Source organism: Coturnix japonica, chromosome 15 (assembly GCF_054131305.1).
Source record: "Coturnix japonica strain WE chromosome 15, WE-NBRP24, whole genome shotgun sequence".
Taxonomy (NCBI): Eukaryota; Metazoa; Chordata; class Aves; order Galliformes; family Phasianidae; genus Coturnix; species Coturnix japonica.
The window spans coordinates 9,229,089-9,251,438 of NC_140677.1; the positions used below are offsets into that span (position 1 = coordinate 9,229,089).

General features: G+C 38.6%; 2 protein-coding genes across 2 annotated transcripts in view; one reads left to right on the forward strand and one right to left on the reverse strand.

The window, feature by feature from the left end:
* Positions 1-25: 25 nt before the first annotated feature.
* CHCHD4 (coiled-coil-helix-coiled-coil-helix domain containing 4) lies at positions 26-8,490 on the forward strand. The gene is made up of 3 exons (XM_015875265.2): positions 26-150; positions 2,516-2,614; positions 7,353-8,490. The coding sequence occupies exons 1-3, from the start codon at positions 129-131 to the stop codon at positions 7,646-7,648; spliced, it is 417 nt and encodes a 138-aa protein (XP_015730751.1). The 5' UTR covers positions 26-128; the 3' UTR covers positions 7,649-8,490.
* Positions 8,491-12,941: 4,451 nt separating this feature from the next.
* The window catches only part of LOC107319837 (netrin-4-like), a 44,014-nt gene continuing 34,605 nt past the window's right edge, over positions 12,942-22,350 (reverse strand). The window contains exons 6-10 of the mRNA XM_015875052.3: positions 21,605-21,818; positions 20,648-20,784; positions 19,666-19,734; positions 18,414-18,584; positions 12,942-16,653 (exon numbers count right to left, since the gene is read on the reverse strand). Of these exons, the coding sequence (XP_015730538.2) occupies positions 16,517-16,653; positions 18,414-18,584; positions 19,666-19,734; positions 20,648-20,784; positions 21,605-21,818 (728 nt within the window). The 3' untranslated portion in view covers positions 12,942-16,516. The remainder of the gene's footprint in view (positions 16,654-18,413; positions 18,585-19,665; positions 19,735-20,647; positions 20,785-21,604; positions 21,819-22,350) is intronic.

Consider the following 22,350-nt stretch of genomic DNA (forward strand, 5'->3'; position numbering starts at 1 on the left):
AGTGCGTGTTCTTCCGGAGGTCAGCGGGCACAGCGTGGAGCTGCGGCGGTGTTGGAGGAGGAGAAGGGGAAGGACGCGGAGCCGGTCTGCGATCGCACTGAGTGTGAAAGGCAGCGGGCGGCTCCGCCATGTCCTACTGCAGGCAAGAAGGTGGGTGCCTGCGTCCTCACAATGTCACCCTGAGGCGCGGGGGCGGCGCGGCTCGAAGGGTGGAGGGGAGGCCGCGGGTTGTGTGGGTGTGGGGCACCACACGTTTCATTTCTAACCTGGGGGATGCATTTATCTTTCCCCCTTTGTGGATTGTGATTTATCTTTCCTCCCTTGGTGTGGAGTTTCATGCTGCAAAGAATGTCCTGAGTGCTGCTTTGAAAGAATAAACTCGTCACTCTGGATAGTGATTATATACTGTGATAACTTCTGGTTCTCTTTGCCTTATTATTATTAACTCACTTTAATGATATCTTGTATTTTTACCAGCTCTGTCCATTGCCTTATGGCATCCTACAAAATGAATGATAGCTGCAGTTATAGTTCATGTTATAGTTGTGGTGATGGGGTTATAGTTATACTTCATGCTAGCAGTGATGATATTTCATCCACTTCTAGTTCATTTCATGTATGAAATCCCAGCTGTTCTGCACTGTAAAGTTGGCTGGAATGCCACACGGCTGACAATAGTTTCCCTTTTTGAAAGAATCCAGGTTTATCTGCTTTTCACACCTAGTGTTCAAGACCAGGTTGGACAGGGCCCTGGGCAACCTCATCTAGTAAAGGTGCATGTTTGGTGGCCCTGCTAGGCAGGGGGGTTGGAACTATATGATCCTTGAGATCCCTTCCAACCTGGGTCATTCTGTGATTCTGTGAGAGTGAATGCAAAGAAAGGGAATTACTGAACGTTTTCTGGTAGAGGTCATGTTGAAGGACAAGAAGATGCTAATTCATAACGTGCTTTGTCATTGCAGTGGCCTTTCTGAATTTGGAGCTGAAGTCTTTGGGGTGCTCATTCCAGTCTGTGAATGCTGTGTTATACATTCAGAAAAGCTTCAGTTAGATGTTCTCTTCTGCCTGTATCTGCCTTAAAGCAGTTTTTTACAACCTTACAGAGTTGTTGGGAAACTTTGCCCTGGTTGCCAGCCAAGCCTGTTTTTTTTTTCCCCCTTCATAACTACTTTGTTAAATCAAGAGTGACACAAGAGCAGGAAGTACGCTCTGTTTTTCTGCCCTTGTTAATGTTTGCAGCACCTTTCAACACAGGCTGCTCTAGACCGTTAAAGTGCTCTTTAGTATTTAATTCACATAATAATTATAGACTATGACATGACTCTGTAATGGAGGCTGCTGATCTTAATGAATATCCTACTGAATGCTTCCTGTAGCACAGGAGAGTTTTTCCTTTCACTTTTGGTCCATTTCCATCCAGCCTCTTTAGCTGAGTTTGTTCTCCCAAGAGAGCAGTAGTTTCAGATGGTTTCAAAACAGCTCTTTAACTTTGCAATCCAGTGAACTGTACAGTGATTTACAGCTGTTACAGTACTTTGCTGTGAGAAGCAGAACTCTAGAGCGAAAGGATTTGGTAGTTTCTATATATTCTAACATGTAAATGGGTAATGAGTATTACTTATGTAATGAGTGCTTTAAAAGAGGACTTCCCAAACTGTTTTATGTTCACCTCATCCTCACTTCCTTCCTGTATAACATAATAATTAGTTTCTTCTACAAGGTGCTGTGACTTTAATAATTAGTTTCTTCTACCCATGTGGGATTTGTGGCTTCATATTCAGTGGCAGTGTTGCTTAAGGTACTTCATTTTGGGTTGCTTGCACCCAGCTCCTGTCACTGTGCTGTGCTGATCCCTGACTCGGTTAAAGAGGGGAAGGAGTGGGAGAAGGAGGTGTTAAAAAGCAAGTTCTCTGTGACATCTGTTAAATGCTGCCTCAGCTTGGAAATAGTGTGCAGTCCTTTACTGCTTCCGTGAGTCCTGTATGCTGGTTCTGGTCTCCTTTAGAAACAAATACCTGTCTTATCACATCCCTCTTCAGTGCAGTCTCTGTAGGCATCTATTTGCATTGCATAACTGTGCCATATGCAAATATTTATTGTAAATCTCTAGTGGGTTATGACTTTATCAGTTCCTATTGAATATTGAGAATAGCTTCCTACGGTTACATGGGTGTGGTACAAAGACAGTGGGTTCAATTCTATTCTCTGTTCTAGATAAATTACTACTCATCTTTTCAAGCGTAGGTTGATTTTCTCCTAGGCCTTATTTCCAGTTCTTTTATAACTTTCAGTACCTTCCCTTTGAATACTTTCCCAATTCTCTTTATACACATTTTCCTGTGAACCAGCAGCTTGTAATTGAAGAAGCTCAGTAAGAGAAGTAGAATTCATTCAATATTAACATCAGGGCATCATGTTGAGTATCTCATTACTGTGTTCTGGTTGGCCACTTTGTCAATTACTTACTCACTCTCAGCTTTTCCTGATCTTTTGCTTATTGTCTCCTACACAACAGGAAAAGACAAAATTATCTTTGTGACTAAGGAGGACCATGAAACACCAAGCAGTGCTGAGCTGGTCGCAGACGATCCAGATGACCCTTATGAAGAACACGGTAAGTAGCTGAACAGAATGAAAGCGGAGATTGATACACTATGTATTTCATATGCTAATTATATTAATTCATTTTTAAAGACTGAGCTAGTAGGGCAGCGGTTTCAGTAAATAAACACTTTATTCATTAAACTGAGAAAACTATGTAGTAAATCATACAGTCAGACTCCTCTCAGTCTTAACTACCAAATCAGGACAGCACAAATTATGTACTTTCCAAATGTGTTTTCTTTTTCTTTCAAAGTCACCTCTTCATGACTTGTTTTAATTAGCAACCAGAAATATTAAGGAAAAAAAATTGTCTTTTCTTGTATTAACATACTTAGAGCCATTCTCATTGTCTTTTTTAACCATCTGAAATGACTTCAGTGCCATTTTCAGGGTGGCTGAGGTGAGTTGAACCTCCACTGTCATTACTAGGAGTTTGCTGCCTGCCTCTGTGCAGCACAAGTTGCCTAAGTTGGCAACCTCTGAGTATCCAATTTAATGTAAATTGTATATGTATGATTTACTCTGTACTGTACAAGTGGCAAAATAATCAGTGACTAGTGATTTTTTAATTTCATGACAGGTAAGTTCAAATTACAGCCTTCAACTATAAGGATCTTGCCTCGAGAAGAGGCAAGTTTCAAGTTTTCAATAACAATTGCAGTTCTTACACAGAGTATATCCAACCTGCAAATGAACTATGAGACTTAAGAGATCAGAATATTTCTGCATGACTGGTAATATTTTGGTTGCACAAAGCATATTTTAGGTTATTTCTAATGGGTGAAATATCTTGTTTCCTGTCAGGTTCAAGTACATTTTACCCACATTAATAAAATGTGCTGAATATCTGTGAATCTGGATTTTTTTTCTTATTTCCCTTATACACTATTTAGCCTTGTCATTTTGTATGATTTCATTGCTTTCACATCAGTTGAGGCTGAAATTTTCTTAGAAACTGGAAGCAAGGGGTTCTGTGACCCCCAGAGGGCAGCATTTAAGCACAGTTTAGCAGCAGTGTAGCAAAGGCATGCTTTGTTTGCTGATGCAGTATATAGTTTTGATTTATGTAATTGAAATAACTTTGCTTTCTTAACTTCATTTCATTAAACATAGCTTCAGTTGTACTGTAAGTAAATAAGTAAGAAGATATTTTTGTCTCTATAATAACTGATGCTATACTGGCTGTTCAGGCTTTGCAATAACCTTCACTGTCTTTTTGACTGTATGGTAGGGTTGACAGGTTGATAAACTGACAACTTTCAACATGCAATGAGAAAATATGTTCTTCCTGTCTCTGCTCTCCCCTAAGTCTTTCCCAAGTGCCTGTATCTTATTTCAGGAAGATGTTTAGAAGCTACAGTTTAATACCTGTCCTCCAAATCTCCTATTTTCAGGGAAGTTGTGTCACTGAGATGCCATGACTAAACTGCCTATTTAATGGAAACAGTCTCTGCTTTGGGCTTTAGCATTGTTTTTGTGGTGGCAGTGGTGTTTCAGCTGTTGAAAATTTCACAGAGATTCCTACAGACACTAAAATCCAAGTGGTATCTGTTACTGCCTTGACATGGGTGGAAGATGAAACATGCAAATGGTTTGTGGAAAGCAGTGTCTGAGGAGGCATAATTTCAAAAGTATTATATTTGTATGGTGTATAGAAATTTAGCAAAGTCTGATTTTTTTAATTCCCATCAGATGAATTTTAAATCCATTATTGGTCTGTTAAGTGAAAAAGTAACAGCCTCTAATGATCAGGTGGCATCATTAAGTTCACAGTTGCTTTTCTGTGCTTTCCTGTTTCCTCTGAAAAACAGGAGACTGCTTGCAAAATAGAGGAGGAAAGCCTTTATTTCACATCTGGAGAGCATACAAAGCCTTAGAGAGTTTATCATTCACTGAACTGTTAAGTCACTTTGTGTGGTGTATGTATGACTAAACAAAGTAGCTTGCTGTTTAGCAAAGTAAATGCATACATGCAGGCTGTGTTGATCCTACATGTTCTGGTCATTCCAACTTTACCTGTCTTCCTGCTTATAATCATTCACGGTCTTTCTTTGGGGATAATAAAAGTATTGTATTCTATTAACAAAAGCTGTTGATCTAGCAACAGCATGTGGGTGTGTATTGGTCCTGGAACTAAAACAGCTATTTTTGACACCGGATTTTAAGATGAAAGAGTGCCTGTCTCAGATCTAACATAATACAGATACATGCTATGAAGATTGAAAATTGATTCTTTTGATGCCTCTGAAGAGGGGTTTCTCTCTTTTCTCGCTTTGACACCCTGTCCCAAATTGTTCTTTCTCTGGTTGTACATATGCAATGAGTTCTATGATTCTGTGAGTGTAGTGTATTGTGCCATTTATCTGGGTAATAAGCTAGTAAAAAATTAAAGGAACCACTTCCTACTTGTTCGAATGACTTATTAATTCATTCCTCATATGTGTATTTTGCTAAGTATTGAAAGGCTGTGGTGAAGAATGAAGGTGATAGTTCTAATTTATTATTGATTCTGTATTTATAACGTGTTAGATCACCTTTCTAAACTATAGAAGAAATAGAAAACCAGAAGCTAGTTACATCAGGGACACCTTGCAGTGAAATTGTGTAACTATATGATTAAGAACAATAAACTCTGTGTTTAAATACTGTAATAAGCTTATTCTTAGCATGTGGTTAGTTACTGCCGTGTTTTAAGGGCTCCCTGAAAACTTCTCACTTGAACAGTGTCAGGCTGCAGTGCTGCAGATCAGAACAATTCACACGTCACAGAATGAGCCACATCTAATGGGGGAGAAAATTGTGGGCAGGAAGGACATATGGGCAAAACATTCTAGAGTGTGTTGAACTGCAGAAGCTCCAACTCGTGGTTTTCATTTAAAAAACAATTGGAAGGGGCTTTGTTGTGTATAAAGTCACAGACAGACCATTCTAATTTAGCTTCTACTTTAATAGAACGCTTGACTTCCAGTGTTCAAGTTTTGCGGCATAATCCACCATAATGTCTCTCTTGATCTTTTCTACTGTACAGTACAACAGTATGGTTAAAACTGGAAAAGAATAGATTAATCATATAGATATGCCAGAACCTTATGTCTTCAGTGGTGCTGATGTGTTGTTTTTTCTGTTGGAGCCTTTTTAATCTGTAAATATTTAGTTTGCTATTTTTGCCATGTTCTTGTTTAGCATCTGGAATTAACAGTCAAGAAGACTTTGAGAAGTCTTTTTTCAGTTGCTGGACCACTCAGGAAAACCTGTGCTCTATTTCCCTTGGGAGAAAATAAAGTTGTATTGTGTTCTTTTTTCTGATTCTGTGCTATGCATTATGAGATTTCTGCAGTCAAAACAGGAATATGTAGAGTCACTTCAACCTAAAAGTTGTAAAAGAAAAGAAATGGAAAAGGCTGACAAAGTAGGTAGGTTCAAGATAGCATTTTGAATTGCAGTATATCACCAAGTATGTTCCAACTTGAAGGCCTTATTTCTGGTCTTGTATATTATATGTGTAAGAATTTAAAGTAAAAGATCTCCAGTTTTCATTGCAATTAGAGTTTATAAAATTACTTCTAGATGTAAATGAAGAAGGCAGTAGTGAGATTTGTGCATGAAAAGGGGTTTTTATTATCATTACAGGTGTGAAAGGGGAGTTAGCTGAAAGTGCATATGGAATTGCACCTTAAGCAAAGACAGTTGCTGTCTTCCTTCTTCTGTGCTTGTCCAAACTTATTCTTGTTTTATTTTAGAGGTTAAGTCTTGAAGTGTTTTCTACAAAGGACTAGTAGAGCAAAAACCCAAATTCTTTTTAAGAAAGAGCTTAATGAATGATCAGATGTACAGAACTGTTTTTTATGACTGGTGATGTTCCATTCAATCCTGCTTCCTATGTTTATGTCATCTTAGGCTGTGGATCATTGGTATGTAAGAATTTTAGTGGAATATTTGGTATATAACATGGAAGAAACATTTATCAGTTCAATAGTGGGGCTTCATTACAGGAAGTAGAAATACATATATTGATATAATGGCATATGTTTCTGGTTTCGTTTGTGAAACGAACAGATCCTAGAAGCTGAGAAAGAATAGGTTGTGTGAGATCAGCAAATAAATGCTAACCCTAGCCTCAGTGTCCTATGATGTAATCAAGTGGGTTTTCTTTCCCAGGTGCAATTACCAATGGATTATGACTCACTGGATCAGTGGCATTGAGGCTGCATTTGAAAGAAGGGTTAATTTGGAGAATTAAAGATAGTAATCCTGTCCATTGCAGACTTGTGATTTGAATAGATAAAGTTTACTTTCATTTTAAGTGTGTTCTTACCTCAACTGAAAGTTTTTCTGTTCTGGATTTCCTGCTCAAATTTTGGGCGAAGGTTCTGTGTTACTATTCCAGAGTTCATTTAAAACAATGAAATAGCATTCATCCAGCTTGATTCAAAAGAATTCTAATCTTAATACAGGAATTAAGTTCTTATATTACATGATTTTAAGGCTTGCATGCCTCTCTGACAGAGTCTGGCAAGTGGAAAAATGCTTAATTCAGACAAAGATATAGAACTATTCTCATTTGTGCCCAATAATGGATCATAAAGATCAGAGAGAGAAGCACACAGTCCAGGAAATGGAAGGTGTTTTGCACTCCTGAAGCTACAGAACTACTATGGTATTGTTAATACTTCCTAGCAGGTTTCATTGAATGTAATTAATTTATTGGAGGGAGAGCTTAACTTTACTTCTCTCTTTTATTTGTTCAGGATTGATATTGCCCAATGGAGATATCAATTGGAACTGCCCATGTCTGGGTGGAATGGCTAGTGGTCCCTGTGGGGAACAGTTCAAGTCAGCCTTTTCTTGTTTCCACTATAGCACAGAAGAAATAAAGGGATCAGACTGTGTGGACCAATTCCGTGCTATGCAAGAATGCATGCAAAAATACCCAGATCTTTACCCTCAAGAGGATGAAAACGAAGAGAAAGAGAAGTTGAGCAAAGATTTGGAAGCTCCTCCTGTGGAAGATTCTGTTGCCAAAGAGGAGAAAGGATCTAGCTAATGAAGATGCAAGGAGGCTGTTGTCTCCATTTCTCATTTTCAGAGATGCGGACTTCTGCAGTATGTCTGTTGTCTGAGTTGTCAAGAAATGTTTCACCATTGTTCTGTACACTGTATCATAGTAAATAATTTATTGTGGAAGGAGGAATCTCAATGTGACAGTCTTGCAAATAAATACTGCAAAAAGCACCAACACGTGTGTGCGCTGTGTAACCTGTTACCAGACACAGTTAATACTTCATCAGCTGTTTTCACACATCAAGTTCTCCTTGAGTTTCAACTTGAATGATCTCTTTAAATATATGCAGCTGTTAACAAAAATCTCACTAGTGTACCAGGTCATCTTCATTTCAGTATGTTCTGATCAGTAGATGTTCTTTTGTAATGTTTTCTGTTCTAACAGAGATCACATTAAATGATTGTTTTTCCTTAATGACTTTTTTTTGGTACAATGATACAGGACATGAAAATGACCTAAACCTAAAATGTGTCAGATTAGGTTATGGTTACATTTTACTCACATCAGTTTATGATGTGACAGAAAAAACACAACCAAAAAAAACCCCAAAGAAATGTCTGATTTTGTTTGCTTTTAAATTTTGATAAATGGTTGTACAACCATCAATATAAATGAGTGGAAAGAATGTTGATCATTAGCTTTGTTTTTGTCAGTTTGTCAGCACAGTTTTTGTTTTCCCATAGTTAAAGCCTGCCCCTTCGCTATTTAGACAGGCTCTTGGAAAATACTTTGAGAGTACAATGGAAATGTCACCTGGTGTAATGATCTCAAAACAAATACTGTGACTTAAGTACATATTAAAAAGTAAATACTTTTTACCTTCATTGAGTGCTGTTGTTTGTTGTTGTTTTTTAAAATAAGGCTGTTTGTATTTGAGATATTCTTCTTCATTGTAAACAGACTGAACAGGGTTGTGTATTGTGCAGAGCAATTGCTTGAGTTTTATTCTACTCCTCCTTCTATTTTCTTCCTCATGCCCCCACAGAAAAAAGGCATTAAAAACATAAAACGCTGTTATTCACATTATAGAGAAGCTGAACAGCTTCTATGTGGGAATTACTTTAGAGATGCAAATAATTTAATTGCCATTCGCTATAATTTAATACCTGTGGATAAGGAAATGCTACATGTTTTTTCTTTCACTGCAGTCCTTGGGCTATGAGAGTTACGCTACAAAACCAGTTTTCCCAGTGTCTTCAGTATGTGTTCATTGCGGGTTCTCTTTAAGTGTATTCATTAACTTAACCAAAGTATAAAAAGTTGCAAGGCAATTAAGTGGAATAATTAAATGCTTGCCTGTCTCAGTGGGCAGCAGTCCTGAGTGCTCAGAACCATCATTTCCTTATAATGTTCTGGTGTCTTTCTTGGATAATTTATTTCTGAATGTTTCCGAATGTTTGATGGAAATTTCTCTTGAATTCTAACACCTGTATGAACCATTTGTATTTCAGCACAGCAGTTGGATCGTTAAAAAATATATATAAGAAAGAATTGGGTGGCTGACAGCTCCATTCGGAGGGGATGGATTGCAGGTACACTCAGCATCTCGCCCTTTAAAAGAAAGTGTGACAGAACTTCTCACCGTGACTCTTCAATGCACGGGAAAACAAATGCCAAGTTAACCTGAGTAAATGGGCACAAAAGCAGCAGTGATAAACCTTGGCACAGAGGCAGTTGGACCATGAAAATGAAATCTTAGGCAATCAGATAAACACTGGGCACCAAATACAAAAAAAAAAAGTCATATGCACTCAAGCTTTTGGTTGTTCAAATGGAAATCCAACGCGTTATTTGTGAAGAAGCAAGAACAGTTTGTGAAGGGATACTCTGTTCTAAGAACTGTTTGTCTTCTATTTTTTCTGCTTTGCTTTTCTTTCCCACGTTGCCTCCATGCTCTGCAAGTTTGGGATCTGACCTCTGTAGTGAGTATTTCTGGTATCTGTGTACAAATATAAAATGCTTGCACTTGAATTAAAGAGTAGGAATTAGAAGGCAGATTATGTGTAAATACATATTTCCACTTCTTTGCTTTAACCATGAAAGGATGGAAAGAAGATATTCAGTGTGGACTCTGCAGCTGACCTCGATTGTGCAGTTTTAGGGTCAAGCTTTCTCTCTTGACCATTTTATATCCCTGGAAAGTATAACAGAATTTGCATAGAAATTCCCTGTCCATCTCTATATGTAGGGGGTTTTGTTGGCCTTTTTATTTCCCCCTTTCCTACATGAAGGGAAAGAATACATTGTCTGAAATATATATATATGTATTTGTATATATATATATGTGTGTGTGTATATTTAGCTTATAAACTGAATGCATTGGTCTGTATGCAGTTAATTTAACTCCTTGTTTCTATTATGATTCCCAACATGGCTTCGTTTCTTGACATGGTTTTCCTTCTACAGTTCAGTTTGAAGTCTAAAATCAATCAGTCGTTATTTTAGTGTGTGGTAAAGATGATAATATACAATGATATTATATGGCAAGCTTGTGAAATAAGCAGATAAGGTTTTTCCCCCTTTTTTTCCTTTTGTGTGGATACAACGCTATTTGGAGCTATATAATGCTGTCTTGTTCCAATGTATTTCTTAGTTTTACATAACTGACATCTTGGTTCTGTCTCTGCCATGAGGGAGTAAGTAGTAGATTTAAATGGCTTTGAGAAATCAGTTGCATGGGGTTCTAGAGATGTCGTACATGCGTTACCATGTACTACTCTATGCGTCAGGTCAAGAAGGATTCATTGGAGGAAAGGTTTCAGTGTAATTGATCTTTGTTTAATTCTCTGCCTCAGTTGCTCTCTATCTTAAAGCAAAACAATAACAGCAACAAAAAACAAACAAACAAAAAAAACCCCAGATGCATTTGTTAGAGTTTTGCTTTGCTGTGCTATGCTGTTTCCATTTCAAAGCACTGGCTTTAACTAGTGTTCAGTAACCTTCCTGCAGATATAACCTTGTTTCAGATATGAAAGTGACCTCTGTTAGCTTTGCTGCCTGCAGCAGCAATACTGTACATAGGGGTGTCAAGAGGGAGATGTATATCTTGCAGTTTATTTTAAGGATGGTTACATCTGGCCATCTGGCAGGGCTGCGCTGGAAACAAGATCTAGATCCTATCTGGTTCTTACTGAGAATGTCCTTGTTAAACCTTACAGCAATGTCTCCTGTTCATCTAAAACACTTATCTGATCACATGTCAATGAATCTCTTTGAGGAAAGTTGCTATCTAAATGCGTAGAACCTACTTTGTTATTCCTAGGGAAGAAAAAAGGGTAGTATATGCTTCTTAGACTCATTTTACCTCTCATTAAAATTCTAACGCTGTTCATGTGGGACAGTGTAGAGAAGCTACCAGCAGTTTGTCATTTATTCTTAATCAGTTCTATTCACTGAACATGACTTTTTTTTTGTAGAACAGTACTAGCCTGCCTGCTGTTGTGGTTTTTTTAAACTGCTCTTAACCCCTCCAGAGCTGATGTTTTCCTTGACAAGAGAAAAGATCCCCCCCAATAAAGGACGAGTGAAGAAATGCAGTAATGATTATATCACTGATGTTATTGTTCTTTCCCACTAATGCAAGACTCTACTTAACGTTAAACTATTTAAGATGTCAAACCATGTGTTTTATTTTCTGTTGATTTCATAGCTCAAGCTTGAAGTTAAGAAGTCTTGTTTTTCATTCTGGACTAATTCTGATTGCACAGGGGAAGGGGAAGATGCTAAAGTTCCAGCTCTGCAGCTGAGCATGGAAGTAAAAAAAAAACTTGTCTCTCAAATGCTGGTGTATCTTGATACTATGAAGATCAGTAAATAGGTCAAAGACCGCTAAAATAGTGAAGAATTAGGTATTATTAAATGTAGTATGTAACTGCTCTTACACACTGAGCATTTCAGACAGTTGCTATTAACATTTTAATAGCATTAGTAAAAGCTTGCCTTGGATTTTTCACCCATTGCTGCCAGAAGCACAAGGGTTTATGATTATGGAGTACCCTGTGCATTCATCCAGTGGTTCGAGCTGGAAAGGCCTTTTTCATGCATTCAGATCCACTGAAAGTAGCCCCACGCAACACACTAAAATGCTTGGAATGTTGTTTAATTTTCTGCCATTTGCTAATTTAATTGAAATCATTAAACAATGGACCTTTTGTCCTGCTTGTTACGGGGAGTGCAGTCTCTGTTGCTCCTTGATACACAAAAAGAAGTTTTTTGCAACTGAAAGAAAATAAACTTGAGGTGGCAGAGGTGGAATGTATGGCCACAGCTGCCTCATGTAAGACTGATTTTTTCCACTTGCTACTAACCTTTCCTTCCTCAAGAACCCTTGGACTTTTCTTTGCTTCTTCTTTCTGTATGTTTCCTCTAGTGGATCCCATGTTCTTTAGCATAAGTCAGGAAGCAGAGCCTGAATGGAAAGGTGATCTCTAGTCATAAAACAAGCATATTTTGTAGAAAATAAAGCAAAAGTAGCACGTTACAGACTAGACTTGATAAATCAGTGAGCAGCCCATTCATGGAGGCCCTGTTACAGCCAAAACAAAGGGCACAGGAAGATTTGTACTGATTGCACATTGCAGATTAACTGGGATGCCGCACTGATTTTGAAGGATAACTGGACATAGGATTTGCTGTACCAAATCTGATGATGGGTCCTGTTGATTTGATTTTCTTAAAAGGATGTGTCCCTTATGTGTCCTAAGAAGGTGAAAGAATCCACCCTAAATATGCTCATTACCTTTCTTAGAGTGCTGGATGAGAGAGGGATGTTTAATTTCTGCATCTGTGCTTTCTAAGCTTTTTCTTGTTAAGTGTTGCTGCTTCCACCCTGTTCCTTTTCTGCGCTGTCTGTTGCCTTTTCTGTGAGTTAAGAACTTGGTATCTTTTTAGACCTGATGTATTTATTGTGATAGGGAATTAAACACTTGGAAATGTTATGTGTAGGCATGTGCAGTGTTGAATTTTGATTAATGATTGAACGAACATAAATTAACAGCTCCTGTTTTGTTCGTATTCTGTACATTTTCATACAAAATATACATTTCCTTTCCCACAGTCTCCCCAGTAGCAAACATGTATTGTGGTTGCCTTATTTACTAAATGCTTTTCTGCATTTGCTAAACTCTGTGCTCAATACTCGTGAAGCAAGAGCCTTGATGGTTTCTGTAATTGTTGTGGTTAATTAATTTAAAAAGTATTAATGTGCATGTAGTTTGAGGTTCAAATTGTGTGGTTCAAAATCCTAAAGATAGATCCCAAACCAGACATCAGTGTCAATGTCTGAATATTTTTAATCGATGTTTTAAGTACAAAAGGGAATGTGCTACAACACGTAACAAATAACACACTAACTCTTCCAGGTTTGGGGGTCTTCAGAGAGCACTTGGTATAAATTATATCAATTCAAAGAGAACTTACATCAAGCAGGATGGAAAAGTCATGAGACACATTACAGAGAAAACTTGTTCTGTATAGCAGTGAACTATTTCCAGAAGTGCAATGCACAACGTTCTGCTAGGTCTATTTTTCTTTACCATTCAAGAAGAGCAGGAGATAAAGCATTAGCGATGGTATATTACCATATAGGAACTAGCTCAGCACTCACCATTTAATGAACTGCTTCCATGTTTTAAAGGTCCGTGTTGTAAGAACGCTCATTTGTTCATGGACAGATGTACTGCACAGCTGTTACAGAGCAATGATACCGATTTTGTTGCTGTTGTGTGGAAAGCTGCATATGCTTCTCCTTCAGGTGACTGCCTGTGCTCTTATGTATTTTTCACAACATTCCAGGCTTTCCTTGTGGCCAGATGCTTTTATTTAATCCTTATGCAGGATTTCCAAGTGATGTATTATCGCTACCGTTTAGTATGTGATTGCTACCTTATCCATTTGGCTGTTGTAGGGTCGTTCACATGGACATCTTTAAGAGGGTCCTGTTTTACTGTAAGAAGCAGTACAGCCACTTCTGTACAGGGCAAATACGTTTTCTTTTCTGTATTAGTATTATATATATAATTATGCCACCTCAGAGAGACAGTCACAAGGATGATCAAAAGATACTTGGTACAGCATGCAGATCTACAAAACAATTTGTCTTGGAAAGAGATATCTTCTGGGGTAGTTTATTTTAAATTCACTATGTATGACTGTGTTTGCTTGTCCTGAGAAACACGCAGCAGTTTCTGTAAGTCATCCTGCACTCCCTCATGCATATGTGAAGCCATTAAATGAGAACTCGTGGTTGGAACAAAATGTTCATGTTTCTGACTAACAGAGGGAATAAGGGAAACTTACCTATATAGCCACCAGCAAATAAAGTAGGGATTCAAAAAGAGGGAAATTTGGATAATAAACGTGTTGAATGTTTTTGGTGTCACCCCAATGTCCCTCCACCTCATTTGTTTTATACCTCTCTGAAATGTATGTTTATGGTTCTCACTCATTTCTGAGATACTGAATTGTGTAACATATTGATGGCTGTCTTTTCACACAACCGTGTTTGCAGTAAGGTTATCATTAATTACAGTATTACAGCAGGTACTAGGAGAACATACCAGGGTATCAATATTTGTGTTCCAAATAGAATTTCTACTTGTGACTGCTGGAAATACTTGTGAATGACCACGTTAACAACTAATTTTCACCCTCCAAAAGGAATTGTGAAGTTGTTCACTCTTCCCCACAATCACCAATCTGGCACAAAAATTAAAACATGGAAGTTTGCTTTAATACGGTTCTATGAACCAAAATGGAATATGATCATGGTAAAATGAGATGCCTCACAGGTATAAAGGACCTGTGTTGAAAAGTATGTTACTGAACTTAGCTATAAACATATGCCTAATTTTCACTTATGGTGAGAGGCCCTATGAGAATACTGTAAATTCATGAACATGTCTTTGTTCCTGTTTGAAAGAGAGCTAATCAGTCTTCTTGTTCAGACAGTCTGAAGAAAAGTAAGAAAGAAGGTGTTATGCTCCTAACTTCTATACACTGACATTTCAAATTAAGCCAAATACCCTGTTTAAAAAGTGTTTTATTGCATTACTTAAATAGCTTGTTGGAGATGCCACGTTGGTGGATACCGCTTTAGCAACAACAAATAAATAACGAAGTGCTTGTAAGACAAACAGAAGGAAAGAAAATCTATGGCAAGGGAGATGGGGAGGTTTCTTGAAAGGGGAGAGAGACACTTTATACACTGTCAGCAGAAGAGCAGCGCTTCTTTTTGATACCTGCCTGTCATCCATTTCCAAATGACCTGAAGGTTTCTCTGCTGTTCAACCAATGCAAAGTTAAAAAGAAAAACAGAGGCAATTAGAATTAACAGAGCTGGTTTTTCCAGGTTCCCAGTGATGAAGAGAATAAACCTGTAGCCTAGAACAGCCATCCTTCTGCATTAGCTTTGGATTTTCCCATGTACCAGGGAGTGCTAAATTAAGGTAGTGCCTCTTTTTGAGAGCATCAGACAGATTGTAGATATGGAATAAAATATATGCAGAAGTAGCACATTTGACCACCTGGCAGTATCGACTGATCCATTATCATTTCTGCCTTACTTATTGAGATAATGTGTTTAAATGAACTCCATTTGATGATGATTTCCCTGTCTTAGGGGCAGAGGTCAAGAACTACACTTTCTTCAAAATATTTTGTTAGGAAACAATTAAAAAAGCTTCTTCTTCAGTACGGAGATGTAGGGGGAAGTTGGTTTAGAAAGAATGCTTTTGCAGGACAGGACTATTTCCACCTCGAGTGCAGATTTTACCTCACCTGTACTTCTGTGGGGTGGGAGAAGAATCCTCATGTACAATGGGAAGGCAGCTGAAGTTCAGTATCTCAGCCTCAAGAGTGACCAAGAGAAATAAAGGAGAATGAAAGCACTGAGTGCAAATCAAATGTCAGTGGTCTCGAGCAAAGCTTGAAGATCCACTTTGCTCTCACAGTAACTATAGCGATCTCATTTAATATGCAATACAAGCAACCCATCTACATCCTACTTTTGTAGCTTTTGTAGTACTACAAACTCAACGTAGGAGCAGCTAAAGTTCATCACGTTTTGGCTCTTTCCTAGCATAAGGCTTTTTGGTAGTAACCACTGTGCAACCTTTGCCTGGTGTTACAGTTTTGAGTACTACAGCAAAGAGCAAAATGAGAGCAAGAGTTGAAATTGGAATCAAGTTTGTGCTAAGGTGCTTTCTGCAGCAGAGCTCATCACTAAGCACTGATGACAGCAAAGTACATCTACAGAGCCTTGTCCCAGATGAGTCTTGTGTTAGTTTGTTTCTGTTCAGCCATCTGGCAGTATTGCTTTCTAGAAAGCAGCACGTTATATTGGCATAATCACTGATGGTAAATAAAAATATCTGAGCTGCTTTAGATAAATGTTACATTTGACATACTTATCTAGTATTATGCCACTTGTGAAGCTGAAAGAAATTGCTGCCTGTTAGTGGTCACTTATTTAAAACAAAAACTACACCCAAGTAATGAATGCATTATGTAAGCAGCTTATATGTATTAATATCAGGCTCTGACTGGAAGTGTGGAAACACTAATCCATACCTTCAGTTTTGCCTTGTAAAATGATTCTCTGGGTACACTGAATCAGGTTGAAATTAAATCTGTAACCTATGGATGATGCTATGTGATAAGTCTGTGCATTTTTGGAAAAAAAAAGCAGTCATGTCCCAGCATTTTCTATGGAAATGAAAGGAGAAAGGGTGGTGAGCCCACCTTCATCACTTCAGCTAGGAGCACGTTGATTGGTAACATAGGAGCTAGCTACACCTTTCACTGCAGTGTTACTAAAAGGCAAAGTTCATCGCTGTAGTTTTGAATCTGAAGTTACTTGCACCCTGTTCGAAGAATATCTGCCACTTGTTTTCCCAGATGTGCTTTCCAGGGTTTCACCAGGCTGTTCATGTTCACGAGGAGTTTGCTGCTCCTAGAGTCCTCCTGACCTGCTATAAGATAGTCGGTACCTAATTCGGAGGAAAGAAAAAATCACTGAGTAGAAGAAAATAAATACAGATATTTTCTACTTCTTAAGGATCTCGTATGTGGCATCTTAGTCAGCTCCGTGTCACTCTTAAATGCCAGTTTGTGCACATGCAGTTTTGTGTGTACACTCTCCTTCATGTGCATGTTGTCAGTGCTGACTCCTGGAGTAACAGCTGAGACATCATATGATTGCATGCAGCAATTACAGCTACAGGTTGATTTAGTTCTGATGGGCTTAGCTCTCATGGACTCACCGCCACCATGCATAGATGACCGACTTTGAGTCTCATCTCTCTACTCTAAGTGTAACTGTGTGCTTCAGTAGCTTTACTCCTGGCTTCTATAGGTGTGAGTAGCAGAATTCAATCTCAATGCATATGGAAACTGGTATTATATTCCGCTTATATTTTCAGCATGTGGAGGCATTCAGGGAAGAAAAGTGCTTTAAAGTCCTACACAGATAATAGGTGAATTTGTATCTCTTGTTTTGCATGTTTGCTGCTTTCTGTTTGTTTAATTTTAGTTGTTATTGTAAAATTTTGCCCTGGTTGTTTGACCTTAGCTGAGATTAATAGAGCCATCCTGATGGAAGGCAGACAACCTTTTTATATCCACCCACTTAACTTCCAAAGAGCAATTCTTTGGGTTCCATCTGTGGAAACTTTTGGAGTAAAGACAAGAAGGAACTCAGAGTTGAAACTCTTGGCAACAGAAAGACCACATTGTTAGTGTTCCGGAGGGAAACAAAAACACAATTATTGAAGTGCCTGAGAAGAGGCTGCATGGGGGTTGGCTGGTGAGCAGCCTAAAGAGCCAGATTAATCTACGTGCCCTGTGCAGCTCAGCTGACGTGGCTGTTCAGTATGGCAGATATGTATTCTGGTACAGCAGTCCTCTCCTCCTCTGTTAGGAGCAACTCAGATGTCTCCAGGAAATGTAACCACTGAGCATTCACTGCAGCATCAGGAGGATATCTATGCTTGATGATGGGGCATCCTAATTAATCTATTAAGATGATCACACCGTCAGTGTGTCTCACAAATGTTTAATGAATTGTTTCTCAGAAAACTCATTAATATAAAAATACTTGCTATTTTTTTTCCAATAAAATTTGTTCAAGTCACAACCTGGAAGTTCCAATCAGATCACAAAAAGGTGAAACATCTCCAGGGTGCCTTGATTTTTTTTCTTTGTATGACTTTGTTCTCTGCTAAGAAAATGCTCTTTACTGCTTTTTACTCCATCACTTTGAAGGAGATGAATGAGAAGTGTTCGTTAGTTATAGCCAGTGTTCCTAATGAATTGTCACCACTGTTTACAGGGGAAGCAAGCTGTTGGCTTGTGTAGCTGCACTGCTCATGCAGTAGCTATTGAAGGTAGTTTCAGTCTAGCTGCTGTCGAGTGGATAGAGAAACGCCCCATCTGTTACCTCCTATCACATCCACCACAAGGAAATGTGTTTTTGTACTTAAGTGTTTAAATCTGGAATTACTTTTTCTGTCCTTTTTTTTTTAGTAGTCGACAGAAAGAAGTGGGTTCACTGTGCTTTATGCTGCCTGGAACTGCTGAACCACAGTGCATTACTCCAGCTGCATTTTACTTCCATTACTCTCATACTATGTAACTTCTTTTCAGAAGAGTTATTCCTTTTTTGCAGTGGTGTAGATGCCGAGGATGAATCTGATGAGCACCATAACAGCCTGAGCCTAATCCCACAGTGCTAAAAGCACTTTGTTCTTACCAGGATTGAGAATGGGACAAGTACATCCCCTGTTGGTCCAGGATTCTGGGTAAATGCTTCTGTTGCTCCGAGCAATTTTCACTTTGCCAGATTTCAGGACCTTCTTCACTTTCACAACGACTTCTGCATGCGTCCCTTTGTCATGAGCCGATAGGATTCTTGCTTTTATCACTGCCAAGAAACATATCAAGATGGACACCAACACAGAAGTTCTGAAGGATTTGTTTTTATGTTGCTAAAAGGCAGAATTTTAACATTTTGGAAGAAGACATGAAAAAGCACTGCAGCTGTACCAGAAGTGTGTGCCAGTGCTTGTATGTTTCAGCTATGGGTCCATCCAAATAAATTTGGAGAAGGAAAACTGGATTTTTTTTTTATTTTTTATTTTTTTTGCTGAAGTAACTGATCCTTTCAACATGGTATTTATCAACTATTCTTTAATGGATCACTGTCAGACATTTGGAGATCACAGGTAAACAACTGTACATATACAGAGGAAGTGTCTAAAAACAGATCAGCCGCTAATGGTCTGATTTGAAGCACGCTGATTCTGTGCCTTATATTTGACAGTTTGAAAACTCTTGAAACTGGTATGGCTTTAACACTGTCCTGTCTAAATCTGTGTCCAGTGGGAAAGGACGGTCTGCTCCACAGGAAGGAAGTTAAGAAGTTTCCTGTCAGACATATCACATGGCTGAAATTCCATGATTGCACAACAAACCAGAAAGAATATTTTTGTTCTGTGGCCTAACATCTGGTTGCCATGATAGATTTCCTTTAATTTAATAGGATCCTGTAACTTTTTGGCAGGGTAGACTCATCCAGCTTGGTCCCATGAGCAGGCTTTGTTGTGTCATGACAGAAGCATATCGAACCTCTGGATGCCAAAGCTTTCCTCTCTTGCTTCATGTGATTGTGTGAGCCGGGTGTTGATAAATCACAGTATTAAATACATTCTTGGTAAGCAAGCACTTGAGCCTGTGTAATGACTGCAAAATCATTCCACAGTCTTAGAGTTTCTGAACTCCTGCTGTAAAAAGTGAAGGTGGAAAGGAGACACCAAGGAGCCTGGCATATTTCAAGCTATTCATTGATCAGCTCTGGTCTGAAGTTGGACATGTCACTATACAGAAAGTGCAGAATAAATCCTACCTCTTATTTACCAGTTCTGTAATTTTTCACTCCTATCAGTTAACAGCAAATAACATGCATAAAGAATGCTGTGAAAGTATCATACCTTGAGGGCACTTACCATAAGCGTATTTCATTTGACAGAAGTCAGTGACGCTTCCAAGCACCTTCTCTTTGCACACACACTTTTCTAGCAGGAGAATCACAAAACACAAAAGGTTGGAGAAGATTGAGGAAATGAGACAGTAAAGAGAAGCAAATGCCGTTCAGTTTTATGTATGTAACTCCCAGAATCTGGATGGACTTGAATAGTCCTTGAGCGTGAGCTCACTTATTTGCAAATCTGCTTCTTGTTAGGTAATATGATAATTAGTCTGAGATCTGAACAGTGCTGCCAAGTAAAATGAGGCCCTCATGGTGTCTCTTATATAGTTAATAAACTGGTACTAATAAAGATTTTTATTAGAATCAGATCCAGGTTTAAATCATGTATGTAATAATGTATATATTTTTTATCCTATAAGATAGAAATGATGAACCTTGCTGTTATTGAGTTAATATTGCTCTCAGAAAAGTCAAGGTATACAATAACTGGAGCATTCTGTAACCTTGCTTGCTAGATGACATTATCTGGATACAGTATAATAATTCTTTACTTTCTGTCTTGAGCTGCTGTGCCATAAGGGATACCTTATTCTTAACATCACTTGTGTTCCACCACAGATGTAGCTTCATTTCAGTGATGGCTAACATGGTCTTTTCACAAACAGCATTTGAAGCACTGAACAACACATTGAGTGACTGAGAAGAAGCTGTGTAAGTTTATAAGCATTATGACAATAATTAAAAATACAAATGGAGGATGTTTTTCACACAATCTTTCTTATGACTCATTGATTCCCAAAACCCAAAGTTGAATAGCAGAACCTTGTTTGGAAAATAACAACATAGGCATAATAACCAGTGACAGTTCAAATCAAGAGATGTTGCCAGCAGGAGGACAGAGTAGAGCTAGAGATGAGACAGAGTCTAAGTCAGGGTGGAAAGAAGGAGGATCTAGCACTGAGTGAAGTTACTGGATGCTCCCAGACTCTGGGCTGTACCTGGGTGTCTCAGAGCAGAAAATCCCTGCTCGTGGTCATTCCATTTCCACTCCTCTTCACTCTCATTAGTTGGTGTTTGCATGAGGTCAGGGATTCGTCCCCCAATGGGGATATTAAAGAATGGCTCATTGTCATAGCTGGAAGGGCACAAAGAAGACTTGGTTAGGACACAGAGAAGCAGTTTATGGCTGCATACAAGAAGTAAAGCTTTCTCTTTTCGGGTTGGAAGTGTAAGAGCAAAACTTTATACCTTGTAGAGAAACCACAAGATCTAGGCTTTTACTTAGACCTCACCTGTGCTGACTTAGCATTTTTGTTTTTAAATATATACATTTGGGGCTTTTTTCTCTCTCTTTTTTTTTTTTTTTTCTGGTTGAATGGTTGATTGGTTTGGGTTTTATTTTTGTTATTTTTTTCTGAATGAAATAACTCTTAAGTTAGTGATCACTTGCAAATGTTAATAGGAACTGAGGATACTTGCAGGACTGGTAAAATTGCAGCCAGTCAGTAAGTCATAGGATTTCTGTACTGAGATTAAAGCATGTTTGGGGTGTGTATGCCTACCCAGCAGACATAAAAGAGAGACCTTGAAACTCGTTTTACCCTAGGCACAGAGGAGAGGCAAGCTCTCCAGACTCTTCCATTTATTTCCAAGGCAAACAGATGTATTTAGGAATACTGGATAGACTCCTCTGGGCTTGTGGAGTTGCTTCTTATTAGCAAAACTCATCATTTCAAGGTCAGCTTGAATAATACAATGGATTTACAAGTGTACTAGCCATCAAATGGAGTCCAAGAGACCTTTTATGACTTATAGCCACCTTCTCAGATAACATGTATCCTCTGGCCTCCTCCAGCATCCTCCATTTACTGTCATTTTTGCCATATTTCATTTAACCTTCATTTCATTTTTACAGAATCCCATCTCAAAGTGAACTCAAATGAGGGCTCCTTTACCCATTTAAACAGTTTCCAGTATGTTGGTCGCAGTCTCTGGCACAGTCACAAGGACGACAGCCATTTTCTCCAAAGCCCCAGTAGCCCATGAGACATCTATCGCAGTTGGGGCCCGCCACACCTGGCTTGCAGTAGCAGAATCCCGTCTTGGGGTGGCATCGCCAGCTCCTGCTGAACGTTGCGTTGGCTGAACCCATTGGCTGGCAGGAGCAAGCTACGGAGATATGGTAAGAGGTGACTGAGATTGTGTGCCCAGGGGTCATCAGGTTTATGTGACAGTTTTGCAAAGCTGTTAAATTCCTGCCCTCCTCCTGATGCTCAATGGTTTTATGTCCAAAAGTAGTGTTTCCTCTGGGGCTAGATGTGGCTTTTACAGGTGGTTCAGACAATCTGAAATATTTCTTCAATGTCTGCTCCTACATTATCTACTGATTTCTTTCCCTGTGAGTTCTAGGGGACTTTTTGCCATGCGGTACTGTATACATGTAGGAAAGCTGATGAAATTTATTGCACAGATAAACTCATTAAAAGTAAAGGAAACAGAATAAGAGAAGATCTCTAAACTCACTAGATGTATTTCACATGTATCTGAAGAACAATGTGAGAAGAATACAAGAGATCTTCCTAATGCTATGGCCAGTTTAACACTGGCCTGAGCAACTCAAGACAACTTGATAGTAAAACAGATACTTATAGCTCCTATGGTACACTGCCTTCAAATACAACAGATTGTCATACTCCCATGC